The 13,864-nt window shown below is 48.2% G+C and overlaps 1 protein-coding gene across 2 annotated transcripts in view; it reads left to right on the forward strand.

The window, feature by feature from the left end:
- The window catches only part of PCSK6 (proprotein convertase subtilisin/kexin type 6), a 134,387-nt gene that overhangs the window by 58,944 nt on the left and 61,579 nt on the right, over nt 1–13,864 (forward strand). For both annotated transcript variants that reach the window (XM_021680644.2, XM_021680645.2), the window contains exons 8-10: nt 255–355; nt 4,885–4,988; nt 7,140–7,257. In XM_021680644.2, coding sequence (XP_021536319.2) covers nt 255–355; nt 4,885–4,988; nt 7,140–7,257 — 323 coding nt within the window. The remainder of the gene's footprint in view (nt 1–254; nt 356–4,884; nt 4,989–7,139; nt 7,258–13,864) is intronic.

Below are 13,864 nucleotides of genomic sequence, written 5' to 3' on the forward strand. Positions count from 1 at the left end.
CCGCCGCCTTATCTCCCTGTCCCCACCCTGTGATTAGCTCACTCCTGCCGCAGGTCCCTGTTCTATGTTTGAGAGCAAAGCAGATTAGCAGCGAGGAGCAGACACAAACCTTGATTGGGGAGATGCATCTGCCTAGTGCCTCTTCCGTCCCTGGGACCAGGGGCCACACCTGTCCAGGTGCAGCATCTTGAGTAGCCTCTGACCTCTGACATCTTTTGAGAGCCGACTTCGCCTCTTGCCGCCCTGTCCCCCAGGTCACCACGGATCTGCGGCAGCGCTGCACGGACGGCCACACGGGGACCTCGGTTTCAGCCCCCATGGTGGCGGGGATCATCGCCTTGGCTTTAGAAGCAAAGTAAGTTCCCACTTGCCTCCCCTTCTTTTCCTTTGTTTTCTGTACGTTTTTATTACAGTAAAATACACATAAAGGTGACCATTTTAACCAATTTTTAAAAAGATTTATCTATTTGAGAGAGAGAGAGAGAGCGCGCACATGGGGGGGGGGGCGCAGAGGGAAAGGGAGAAGCAGACTCCCCGCTGAGCAGGGAGCCTGGCGCGGGACTCGATCCCAGGACCCTGAGATCACGACCTGAGCCGAAGGCTGATGCTTAACCGACTGAGCTACCCAGGCGCCTCCCCCCCCGCCCCATTTTAAGCATTTTTAAATGTACATTTCATCAAGCACATGCACCTTGAGTAACCATCACCACCGTCCATCTGTGGAACATTTTCATCATCCCAAACTAAAATCCTATACCCAGTAAGCAGCAACTCCCTGTGCTGGTCAGCTAGGGATGTCATAACAAAATACCACAGACTGGGCAGTTTAAACAACAGAAATGAATGATCTGACAGTTCTGGAGGCTGGAAGTCTAAGATCAAGGTGTCAGCTGGGTTGGTGTCCTCTGAGGCCTCTCTCCTTCGTTTGTAGATGGCCACCCTTCCCCTGTGTCCTCATACAGTCTACCTTCTGTCTGTGTGTGTGTCTAGATCCTTTGACCTTTGATCCTTTTATGAGGACACTGGTCATAGTGGATTAATGATCCCATGTGACCCTAATGACCTCTTTAAAGACCCTATCTCCACCTACAGTCACATTCTGAAGGACTGGTGGCGAGGGCTTCAATATATGAATTTGGGAGGACACAATTCAGCCCATAACACTCCCTGTAACCCCTCCTCCAGGTCCTGGCAATCACCAGTCCACCTTTTGTGGTTTGACTCCTCTAAGCACCTCGTGTAAGTGGAATCACATAGGATTTGGTTTTTTGTGACTGGCTCACATAGCAGTGTCCTCAGGGTTTATCCACGACGTAGCACGGGTCAGGATTTCCTTCCTTTTTAAGGCTACCCTCAATGGATATGAAGAGACTCCTTCCCTTCTTTCTCCTTTTTAAAGCTCACCGTCTCCTGCCCTTTGTAGGACCACAGAGAGCTGGGGGAGCCAGAACCCCAAGCCTCCCTCCCATTCTGCATTACGCTCCAAAATCCCACTTCAGGCCACTACAGGTGCCCTTTTTAAACGTTAGTTGATAGGGCGCCTGGGTGGCTCAGTTGGTTAAGTGACTGCCTTCGGCTCAGGTCATGATCCTGGAGTCCCTGGATCGAGTCCCGCATCGGGCTCCCTGCTCGGCAGGGAGTCTGCTTCTCCCTCTGACCCTCCCCCCTCTCATGTGCTCTCTCTCATTCTCTCTCTCTCAAATAAATAAATAAAATCTTTAAAAAACAAAAAAAAAAACTTTAGTTGATAAACTGACAAGGCAGTGGTGATGTTTTATCTGTCACAAGCCAAATAAAAACTCTGGAGTTGTTAGTGTCCAGATGGGTCAGAAAGAAAAGAGAGTTTGCTACACATGCAATCATGGTGTCAAAAACAAATTTAGTTTAGACGTCAAAACGGGCTCAGAACAGCCCCGCCATTTGAAATAGTCTGTTGTTGTCGTTGAAGTTTTTAAATGATTCAGAAAATCCTATTTGGGTTGCTTCGATCCTTATAATTATGGATATTTGCATGTTGGTTTGTCCAAGGCAAAAGAGCATGCAACTCAAACGTTACCAGTTTAACAAAGGAATAGCTAAATATTTTTTAATTTTCAGGCCAAAATGTTGGCTTCTGTGTCCTGAGGCTCTTTAAAAAAAAAAAAAAAAAAAGAATTCTAAATAATTACTTACTTGTGTGGAAAGTGGCATTCACATACTTAGCAATTCATTGTTTTATAGTTCCTTCCATCCCTTATTGGAAGCATGCAAGGAATTTTGTTAGTCAAAACTAAATAGAAAGCAAGCTTCATTTCATGCTGGCTTGTTCCATTAAACTTGGCCTGTGGACACATGAAAACTCTGGTAGTCATCGTCCTCGCCCTTTTAGCTCCTCCATAAATTCACAGGTGGCTAGTCTGAAAACAGCGTTAGCTCAGAGCCTTTAAACCTGCAGGACTGGTCAAGGAAGGGACAGGTTATAACAAGGGCCCCTGCGGGCCTGAGGTAAGGAGATTGGAGACTGGGATAGTGCACGTGTCCAGGGAGCAGGCCTGGTGCTCCTGCGCCTAGCATTGCCTTCAGACTCTGTTCACTTGTACTGTAAAAGGCACCCCGGCAAAGCCAGATCGTCCTGGGTGAAGGAGGTCTCAGGGGGTCAGGGAGGGCCTGTGGATAGCATGTAACAAAAACAAAGAAAGACCCTCGTGGGTACGAACTGTGCATAGGTTGTCCTGGTTTGTGGCCATCCTGGGATTTCCCATCAGCCCCATCTTTGCTGAAAAACATTTCCAATGCCATTTCTTAGCTATGTTTCTCATACAACTATATTTCTGATTTTATTACCAGAGACCAAAATAAAATGATGTCTTCATAATGAGACAGTTTCTAACATTCTCCTTTTCTTTACCCACTCTGTCCTGAGTTCTGCGGCTCCTGCTTCCCGGCACCTTCTGCTGGAGCCATCCTTGATAGGCCCCGCAGTAACTTGCCGGGTCACACGGGAAAGAAGGGGTGCAGCCCCATCTACTCTGGTTGAGTTCTAAAGCCTGTGTCTATACGCAAGAGGGCGAGGCCTTGGGCCATGTGGGGCCTCAGAATCCCCCCTGAACAATGACGTTGGCCATGGGCCCTCAGGAGGGGCAGTAGGGCAGGGGAGGAAAGCCAAGCAAAGGCCTGGAAACTGGACTGATGGACACAGTTGGGGGGAGGTGGCCAGGAAGCCAGTGAGGTTACTGGCACAGAGGCAAGAACATGCTGGAGAAATCAGAGAAGACTGGGCGGGGCTAGCACCTGGAGAGTGAGTCCCAAGGGAGGAATGTGTGTGTGCCCCAAGACTCAAACCACAGTGAGGTCCCAGTGGACAACAGGCAAAGAGGTGGGAACGTGACATGGTGCAGCCACTGTAGGATCTATTCTAACCATAAAAGGAGGAGATACCTCCAGTACCCATCAGTAAGTGAATGGATACACACAATGTGGTCCATACAAGCCATGACGTATTCTTCAGCCTTACAAAGGAAGGGAATTCTGATACCTGCTACGTACAATGTGGATGGACCTGGCGGACATCATGCTGAGTGAAACAAGCCAGTCCCAACAGGACGTACTGTGTGATTCCACGTATATGAGGTTCTCAGAGTTATTACATTCAGAGAGACAGAAAGCAGAATGGTGGTGGCCAAGGGGCTGGAGGCAGGGGGAAACAGGCAGTTAATGTCTAATGGGGACAGAGTTCCACTTGGGGAAGATGAAAAAGTTCTGGAGATGGATGGTTTGTGATGAATATACCACCATGTGCAGGTCCTAATGGCTCTGCCCTGTGCACAGAAAAATGGTTAAGGTGGTAAATTTTCTGTTACGTATATATATATGTTTTTAAAGATTTTATTTATTTATTTGAGAGATCAAGTAAGCGAGAGAGAAAATGAGAGAGGATAAGCAGGGGGAGCAGCAAAGAGAGAGGGAGAAGCAGGCTCCCCACCGAGCAAGGAGCCCCACATGAGGCTCGATCCCAGGACCCTGAGATCACAACCTGAGCCAGAGGCAGATGCTTAACAGATTGAGCCATCCAGGTGCCCACTTTATGTATATTTTTAAACACACACAAAGAGTGGGTGCCTGGAAAGACAGTTGTAACCACTGTGGGGGTGGGGCAGGCACTGGGTCAAGAGGAGGGGGTGCAGGTCCTTCCAGCCTCTGTCTGTGACCTGGTCTTGATGCTGTGAACAGAGGGGGTTATGATAGAGTATCATCAGAAGATGCATCCTGGTTTCAGAGGTGTTTAAAAAAAAAAGGCGGGGGGGGGCGGGACAATGTATCTTAGACTCACAAAACTCTGATCTATGCATTTTTATTAGTGGGCATGTGTTCTTTCAATGAAACGTTTCTACTTTGCACCAAAACAAATGTATTAGAAATTTAGAGTTACTAAAATCTTGAATTACAATAGGTAGCAGGTGGGTCCACACCAGGGGCAGGGAGTGGGGGGTGTGGGGTCTGGGCAGATGAAGGCTCAAGCATGCTTTCGTGCACCATAACATTTGCTCGTCCTGATGAAGAATAACCCCCAGGACTTAGAAACATCAGGATGTCCCTCTCCCCCTGCCACAATTTCTTCGGTAGCCCTTGGACACACTCAGGTACCTTGGCAGCAGGGCTGGGTTTTTAACGCTATGGATTTTAGGTCACCCGCTGCACTGTTTTATCTTAGGATTTAATCCCTGGAAACCATTCTTTACAAAGAGGTTATGAAATAAACCCTCGCTGAGGAATGGAGCCTGCAGGGCTCACTCAAGTCCCGACTCAGAGCTGGCTCCTGACACACCACCGCCGATGGGCCTGGGCAGCCGTCATTTTGACCCATGAGGGCTTGGGCTTCACTGGTCTGTCATTGTGTCGTTGCAGTAACCAGTTAACCTGGAGGGACGTCCAGCACCTGCTGGTAAAGACATCCAGGCCGGCACATCTGAAAGCCAATGATTGGAAAGTCAACGGTGCCGGTCATAAAGGTGCGGTGGCAGCTCCCATTGGGCTGGGCGGGGACCCGACAGCCTGTCCCAGAGGGCCCACTGGGTGACCTGCTGGAATCTCTATTAAAGGGGCGCCAGGAGCTTCTCCAGAAGAATCCCCAAATCCTCAAAGAATCACAAGAGTGAGAAATACGTAGCTAGAGAATCAAGAAAAGTAACCTCACACTGACGTTAAGAAAAAAGCCTAAGATCAGTAGAATTCAGGGTTCCCTAAACATCACGACTTTTGCCATCCAGAGACCACCTGTACCAAGTATTGATGTAATAGTTCTCTTTACATGGACTTGCATTTTTTTTTTACATAAAGAAATATATTTTAAAAAGAAACTTTATTATATCTAGTTAATCACGGGTTTGAGGTAGATTTTTACTTTTTTTAATGCACATCAAAACAAATCCATGACTGTTAAGATACATACTGTTTGTTTGTGTGCCACCTAAGGGCATCTTGCATTCTTAGTCCTGAGTAGCTCTATGATTTTGAAACGGGCCCTCAGTTTCCTTATCTGTACAATGAGGACACTGAGATAGTTATGTTTTAAGTTATTTTCTTTTTTTTTTTTAAGATTTTATTTATTTATTTATTTATTTATTTATTTGAGAGAGAGAGAGAGAAACAGCATGAGAAGGGAGAGGGTCAGAGAGAGAAGCAGACTTCCTGCTGAGCCGGAAGGCCTGATGTGGGACTCGATCCCAGGACTCCGGGATCATGACCTGAGCTGAAGGCAGTCGCTTAACCGACTGAGCCACCCAGGCACCCGTTTTAAGTTATTTTCTTTCTTTTTTTTTTTTTTTAAAGATTTTATTTATTTATTTGAGAGAGAGAGAATGAGAGAGAGTGCGAGAGGGAAGAGGGCAGAGGGAGAAGCAGACCCCCTGCTGAGCAGGGAGCCCGATGTGGGACTCGATCCAGGGACTCCAGGATCATGACCTGAGCCGAAGGCAGTCGCTTAACCAACTGAGCCACCCAGGTGCCCCGGGTTATTTTCTAACCATAAAATTTCTCTCTGTGTTATAGAAGTAACTCAAGGCTTCTTTCCCCAACCCAGCCTGACAGACCTAGGTTCCATGAAATCAGCCCACAGTCAGGGCTTGTAACCCAGGTATTTGGGGCCTCTCGAGCAGATAATTATAGGACTGTGCCACAAGCTTTGTTCGCCTGCTTTCTTACCAGAGATACTTGAAAAAGATTTACATTTGGCCCGGGTATGTTAGGGAGGTCTTCTTTTTCCTTTTCTGAAGCTCAAGCCCAACTATTTCGACACCGAGCCTGATACTACTCTCTGTAAAATATAGGACAAGTGTTGTCACTCTAAGTTCCAGGGGACATTCCTTTTAATAAGAAAGCCATTGATCAGGCCTAATGCATCCTTGTCTTGCAAGAATGTTGGTGCTAGTGGTGTGCTATAACAAGAGCTAACCTACATTTCAGTGTTGGCCTAATTAAATAGGAAAATAGATTGTACCTCGTTCTTGACCCTGCCTCTTAAACTTTGAAACTCTCCTGCCGTGGCCAATAAACACTGGATCTGGCCCACTCACAAGCACTCATGGTCTGAGTTCTGAGCCATACCACTTTCCCAGAATGCCCTGGGAATTGAGCAGGCAAAGAAAATGGTAAAAAAAAAAAAAAAAAAAAAAAAAGATGAGCCCGGCCTTGCTTTCCGGTTTATTATACATCATGGCCGCATGAACCAAAGGGTTTCAGGTTTTTGTTTCTCTAGTCCGGTTTATGATTCGAGGAGCTTCAAATGCCGACAAGTCCCTTCTGTAGCGGGGGGAGCCCATCCCTGTCTCGCAGAAAGAAAGTACTAGGCCCTCTCCACGCTTCTTTTCCGGCCCTGCACCAAAATGAGCTACGTTTTGGGGGCCGCACTCCTGACCTGAAGGAGTACAGGTTGGGGGAGGCTAACGCAGCTGGGATCTTGGAGCAGTCCTCAGAAGGGCTGCAGCCTGGGCTTTCCAGGAGGTAGCCCGCATTCCTGCCCTGCCATGAGTGGTGCAGGTGGTCTGTCCCAGGACCATGGCAGCCGTGGGTCCGGTGCCCTGCGTGGGAGCCGAGCGGAGTGCGAGAGCTGGGCCTTGCTCCATTCCGGGGGGCAGGGGCTTCTGAAGGCTCTGTCTTTCCAGTCAGCCATCTCTATGGATTCGGCCTGGTGGACGCAGAGGCCCTGGTCACGGAGGCGAAGAAGTGGACAGCTGTGCCCGCCCAGCACGTGTGTGTCGCCACCACAGACAAGAGACCCAGGTGAGGCTCAGCTCAGGCACCAGGTGGCTTTTCAGGAATGTCAGTGCGGAGCTGACTGTGCTGTAAGGTACAGTGTAAGGTGTAAGGGTGTTCACACATGCGTTCCTGTGCACCTCGGTGGGCACACGTGTGGGGGGGGGCATTGTGTGCACATGGTAGTATGTGTGTAGACGTGTCTGTGTTTTCTCTTATGGATTCTGGAGCTGGAAAAGAATCACTCCTTAACTCATGACTCTTTGGAGGCCTTTTTTTTTTTTTTAATTCATGAGAGACAGAGCGAGAGAGAAAGGCAGAGGGAGAAGCAGGCTCCCAAAGAGCAGGGAGCCCGATGCGGGACTCGATCCCAGGACCCTGAGATCATGACCTGAGCCGAAGGCAGATGCTTAACCATCTGAGCCACCCAGGCGCCCGCTTTGGAGGCCTTTTGCTGTCAATTATAGACCGCCCCATAGTAGGGAGTCAGATGCCCCATAGTCCCTCGTACTGGAAATTCTTACCCAGAATATTGAGCGTAGCTGGCCGGACCGGCGATCAGGCCTGCCCAGTGGGGTGAAGTGGGCAGCAGTGATGAGTGTCCTTTCTTTCAGGTGGGAGCCCTAGCTCCAGCCCAGCCCTTCTTGTCCCAAGAGCCCCCAGTGTGATTCCATCAGCCGTGAACAAGAGAGGCGGCATCTGCCCTTCCCCGATGCAGAAGGCGGTTTATTATCCAAAGTGCAGAGCACTTCTCCTCTGTGTCTCTTGAATCTGGACTTTCATAGACTTCTTGAGGTTTAAGCACCAGGATTTTTTAACAAGCCTTGAGCGGTGTGCTGTAGGACCCTGGCTTCTCCTTTTTCCAGTTAGGACACTCCCAGCATCGCCCTTTGTAGTGAGTTGTTCTAAATCAGACACATTTGTTCATTGAAATTTTTGTTAAAAAACAAACAAAGACAGCTGCAAAGTAAATCAGATAGCAGGAACCCTACTCCATTAGGAGAGGACATCAGATTCTTCTTCTGAGTTCTGCCATTGCCGCTATACTTTTTAAGGAGAATGGTGTTTCTCTAGGCCTCAATATCTGATAAAGAATGGAATGCTTTTTTTTTTTTTTCCCCTTCCTAGCTGTAACTATTTATTACCTTTGGGAAAATGTGTGTTTGGAAAAAGAAATGTTGGAGTGATTAAAAGTGACCCTTGCTTTATCGGCAAATGCAGCTCCCTCCCTTTGATACTGCCTCCTTTTTGAAAGCATCTACCTCTTACAATATGTTCTTTTGCCATGCAATGTTGAGAAAAATGTTTCTCGCTGCCACCTGGCCCTGCGGTAGGAATTTAGAAATTGTTTGTTGTATGAGTAGCCAGGGATGGCGCTTTTGAAAAACTACATTTGCATCCTGCTGCTAATGAAGGCTGACGGCTGGGTGAGGCCCCCTGGGCCTGACGGGCTGGTAGGCAGGCAGCAAATCTCCATCTTGACATTTTCAAGCGTCCTCTTCTCCGGGGAGCCTTAGCCTGTCATTTCAGAAGAAAGTGGGAGGTTCTCTGAGATCAAGAAGGCCCTTTGCTTTCTTTTGTTTTGCTTGTCGGAAAATGCCCGGCACATGGAGAATCAGACTCCAGGTAGGGTGATGCTGGGCTCCTGGGAGCTGCGTCCTGCGCCATGAGGCCACCACGTCCAGGCCCGCCTCCCTTCCACTGGTCTCCCCATCAGGGCGGCTCCTGAATGAAGCATTCTTTTCCTGCCAGAAATAGTTTTAAGATGGTAGAGTGGTGCCTAGGTGGCGAAGGGTGGTTTTTATTTTTATTTTATTTTGTTTTTTAAGTGAAAGCACACTGAGTCTAGACAGCTGAGGCAACTGGCCGTAACATACAGTATGACATTGTTCCTGTCCTTGGAGGGAAGAAAGGACTCTGCAAATTCCAACAGAGGGGATGAATCAGACTTCTGTTTCAGAAGCAAATTTATCTTTACATTTAGCAGTTTGAGGCTCTTTCTAGAATATTCGGCCAGCCCGCTCTCCCAAAGCACTTGCTTCACTGCACGCTTGATTGTTCCCAAGGACGTAAGGGCCTCCAGATAGAGAAAGAGAGGGAGACGGGGAGATTGAGAGAGACAGAGACAGAGAGAGAGAGAGAGAGCCTCTTTTTGTGGCCATCCCGTGTGTACCTGTGTGTAACATATGTGATACGTTTACCTCTTTCCTCTTGGGGAGCAGAGAAGGGCCACCGTGGCGTGATGAAGGTCAGGGAACTGTGTTCATGGAGCATCAAGGATGGACGTCCTAGAGGAGGTCGTGTCCACACCTGCCGTTTCTACAGTAATGTCCTACCCGGGGTGCTAAGTCAGAGGACCTGGGTGTTGGTGGTCACATGCCAGGGCAGGAACGAAGAGTAGTGATCTCTCCGTCTTCTCCTGCCCTTCAGCCTTCTGCTCCTGGCACAGGTCATGGCTCAGGAAGATAGTCTTCATGGCCACTGCAGGAGGAATCCGTGGGCCACCCTCTCTGCAGAGCCCCCCTGCTGCCCAGTGGCAGCCACTGGGCCCCAAATGACCACCCAGGCCCCGTTGGTGTTCCTCTGTTGGACCGTCCTGTCTGATGCCACCCCCACCCGAGTCACACTCAGGCTAAAAGGGGGCAAAGAGGCCAACAGCACAGGAAAGACCACAGTGGAGGGAAGTTGGGCTGCCCCTGCAGACAGACAAGAAGAGCCCCATCAGGAAACAAGTACGACTGATTCTCTTTAATTTAAAGAAAAGCCGTATAGGGACCCCGAGCAATAGGTCAGCATTTCTAGTCCAGACACTGTACATCTAAGGACTGTGGGGTTTGCAGTTTAGCCTGTTTCTGTCTAGATCCTCCTCCTGAGAGAATTAGAAGTCCCTTGGAGCCTGGAGAAGGTTAGGGAGCCTGCCTGGAGAAGCGGGGAGAGAGGGGACCACAGGGGTGGGGGTGGTGAGGAACGAGAGGGGCCAGGCCCCCTGCTCCAAGGTGCAGCCAGATCTCGCTGAGCCATCTCTTCACGGCCTGTCACCCCCTGACCCCAAAACAGAGGCCATGGAGTCTGGCCCAGCTCTCCGACACCCACCTTGCATCACAGGCACTGTCCATGAATGCTAAATCTTAATGCAACAGCAAGGGGGAGATCACTGCAACTTGGCAGGTAACTCTTGCAAAAGAGAATGCCTTGTAACATTCCAAGGCGTGTAGGAGAGATCCTTGCCTAGTCTTGGGCAGAAACGGATTTCAGTCTACTTAGAACTTTTCTATTGCCGGTGCCAAATTATTTACGTCTGTGTGTCAGAGTAGGATAAAATTGATACTTTTAGAACCTTTCTAAAAGTGAAAAAGAAAATCAACATCAGTATCGTTCCTATGAATGAAGAAAAAAATAAAAGAAGGCCCAGTTATTAAATATCTTCGTTGACCCTTAGGATGTTTCTAGCTGGCACTTCCCTTGTGTCTTTAAAAATCCAGGCTCCCAGGAAAGATTTTCTTTTTTATTTTTATTTTTTTAAAATTTTATTTATTTATTTGAGAAAGAGAGAGAGCATGAGAGGGGGTAGGGTCAGAGGGAGAAGCAGGCTCCCTGCTGAGCAGGGAGCCTGATGCGGGACTCGATCTCGGGACTCCAGGATCATGACCTGAGCCGAAGGCAGTCGCTTAACCAACTGAGCCACCCAGGTGCCCCTCCCGTGAATCATTTTCTGACATCCCTGGGACTCTCTACTCCCTGCTGGAAAGACAGCAACAACAGCAGAGTCTCTTCAAGCAGTAAGACCTTATCTAGTTCTCTTCAGTTTTCGTAGGTTTTGGAAGGTTACCATCCAGACAGAGTTTACAGTTTAGTGTGGTTGGTCTTTCATTTAAAGAACTCACACAACCCCAAAATATACTTCGGTCCTGAAGGCTTTGAATGTTAAGAATCATCTGTAGGCCAGGCCGTATATTTATAGATGTTCAAGAATTAATTATGGATTAACCACATTAATTTCGTTAAACCAGACCACATGCGGTGGTCACTTTATAACAACTCTACTTATAAATACATAGGTAAGCATAATGGATAATGACTATCAGATACTTACTATGGGCCAGACATTGTTCTCAGCACTTTCTGTGTACTCATACATTCAAAACACCCACCAAGGGTGTGAAGTTTGGGAACGATTTCCCCCCCCCCATTTATATATTGAAGAAACTGAAGAGTCGAGGAGTAGCCTGGGGCTGAGCGGCGGCAGGGCTGAGCTGCTACCCCAGGATGTCTTTCTCTGGAGCCCACCTTGCCTCCCCTGGGAAGGGACACATCACGGGAACTCAGGCAGGACCCAACCAAGTGGAGTGTGACCTGCACATTCTCCCTGTCTTCCCTCTGCATCCCCAGCCGGCTGGGCACACTGGCCCCGAGGACAGGAAATCACCTTGACTCTGGCTACTTGGAGGTTCCTCCAGCCCTGACCAGCTGCCAGCACCCCAGAGGCCAGGCCCAGGTGTTTTGTCTGCAGCAGCTTAGTTAGGCAAGCGGGCAAGGCCACATGGCTCCTGTGTCCCGATAGGGAATACCTGTGTGGCTGGGACCCATAAGGGCCCAACTTCACACAGCCTGGTTTAGCATCTTTTTAAAACCTAAAACCCCCTCTTACCTTTGGGCTCGGTCTGCACTGTACAGTTTGCCCCCACACCCCACCCGGCAACTCTCCCCAGGACATCTCACGGTGTGCACTCCTGGGTACCATAGGAGGGAGGCCCTTGCTTCTGGCTTCTCCCACCGTGTCATTCTTACGCAGGGCATGGCTGGGTGTCCTAAGAAAACTCGTGCTCTGCTGTCCTGCCCTGGGGGGGTGACCATACCTGGGTCCTGATATTTGTCCTGCTTCCTGCCACGCCTGGAGACGCCTGGGAACGCTGGCAAGCTGCCTGTTTTTCTACAGCCCTTTTGCCCTGCTAAGCTTATTTTTTGCCACAAACCTGTTTTCCCCAAATTATAAATGCAATTTACTTCAAAAATTCCTATTCGAATTTGAATAATACAGCCAGTTCTCGTTATGCACGGTAGTGATGTTTTGTGACATCACCACAAATACCAAATTTGCAAATACAGAACCGTCACTGCTAGGGGACATCCAGGGTTAGGTTCCTGCGAGCCTCCGGTCACAGCATTTTTGTCAACTGATCCATATGTAACTTTGCTTTATGTGTGTTTCTGTTTAAAAGCATTTTATTTAATATATATTACCGATTCATTATCATTGACCGTAAGGGCAATAGCGCTGTAACTCATGTCTGAACAAAACTCATCCAGCAGACGTGTTTTCTCTATAAGGCACATCTCAGCTGTCCGACACTTAGGAAACCAGACGGCTCCTCAGCAGTATGCTTGGGGACCATTTTAAGCAATGAAACCACCAACAAAAGAAAAATGTGAAAAACATGGCATTAAAAATAGATCATAGGAAGGATACTTGTTCACACTATGAGAGCTGAAACCAGAAGGCAGAGCGTCACCTTGTTTGGCCTCGCCTGGGAACATGTTTACCGGGCAACTCAAATATTTTGCAGTTCTGCATATAACCACAAGTGATCACAAAAGCACCGCAAGTACTGATTTAGGTGGATTTGCAAATATGGAATCGTGAATAATGAGAATTGACTATATCGTATTGTCTTTTTCACTCCCCATCAGATCGAATCTCAGGCTGGAAGGGATGTTTAGAGCCAGCTAATTTAGCTCCTTATTTTGCACAGAAGAAAAATAAGCACTATAAATTGAAACACTGTGTATTAAAACACCTTACAGGGCGCCTGGGTGGCTCAGATGGTTAAGCGACTGCCTTCGGCTCAGGTCATGATCCTGGAGTCCCGGGATCGAGTCCCACATCGGGCTCCCTGCTCAGAAGCAGGGAGTCTGCTTCTCCCTCTGACCCTCCTCCCTCTCATGCTCTCTGTCTCTCATTCTCTTTCTCGCAAATAAATAAAATCTTAAACAAAACAAAACAAAACAAAACAAAAAACACCTTACAAATTAATCATGAACAGCATGTCTCGAGTAATGTACTGGATTAGCCTCTTTTTCTTTTTAAATATTATTTCTAGCCTAAATGATGTACTGTGGTTTCATGATCGAAAGGGATTTCATCTAAGGAAAACCCTAAATGTCAGTGAATATGGATAAGAAGTATACAGAATCTATCTACCCTAGACTCTATGACCATTCTATCAAGAAGGTTCATCCTAGAACATAGATCTAAGAAGTGACTCTGAAGCTTCTTACTGTCCCCATTCAGATGACTCTCTGTCCTCCAACAGACTGAGTTGCTCTCATACAGCTTCATTTAACAAGTCTGTCCCAATTAACCCCTCTCCACTCCACTCATTACCCTTTAGAAGGTCTGCGAAAGGGTCTCCTGGTTGACCTTCTGGTTCTTTCCACTGTAATGGTCCTGGGCTCTGCAGCAGCCTCATCTCCCCAACACAGATACCAAATACAACAGGGGGAAAGGCACCCCTGCCTTCCGATTCTGGTGGGTGTCCCACTCGGCAGGATCTCAGAATTGTCTAATGGGGAACTGGGCTGCTCTCACCCCCAGCCCTGCAGCTTGGGAAGGTGGCATTACCCTGGAAATGCTCTG

Source organism: Neomonachus schauinslandi, chromosome 9, assembly GCF_002201575.2.
Source record: "Neomonachus schauinslandi chromosome 9, ASM220157v2, whole genome shotgun sequence".
NCBI lineage: Eukaryota > Metazoa > Chordata > Mammalia > Carnivora > Phocidae > Neomonachus > Neomonachus schauinslandi.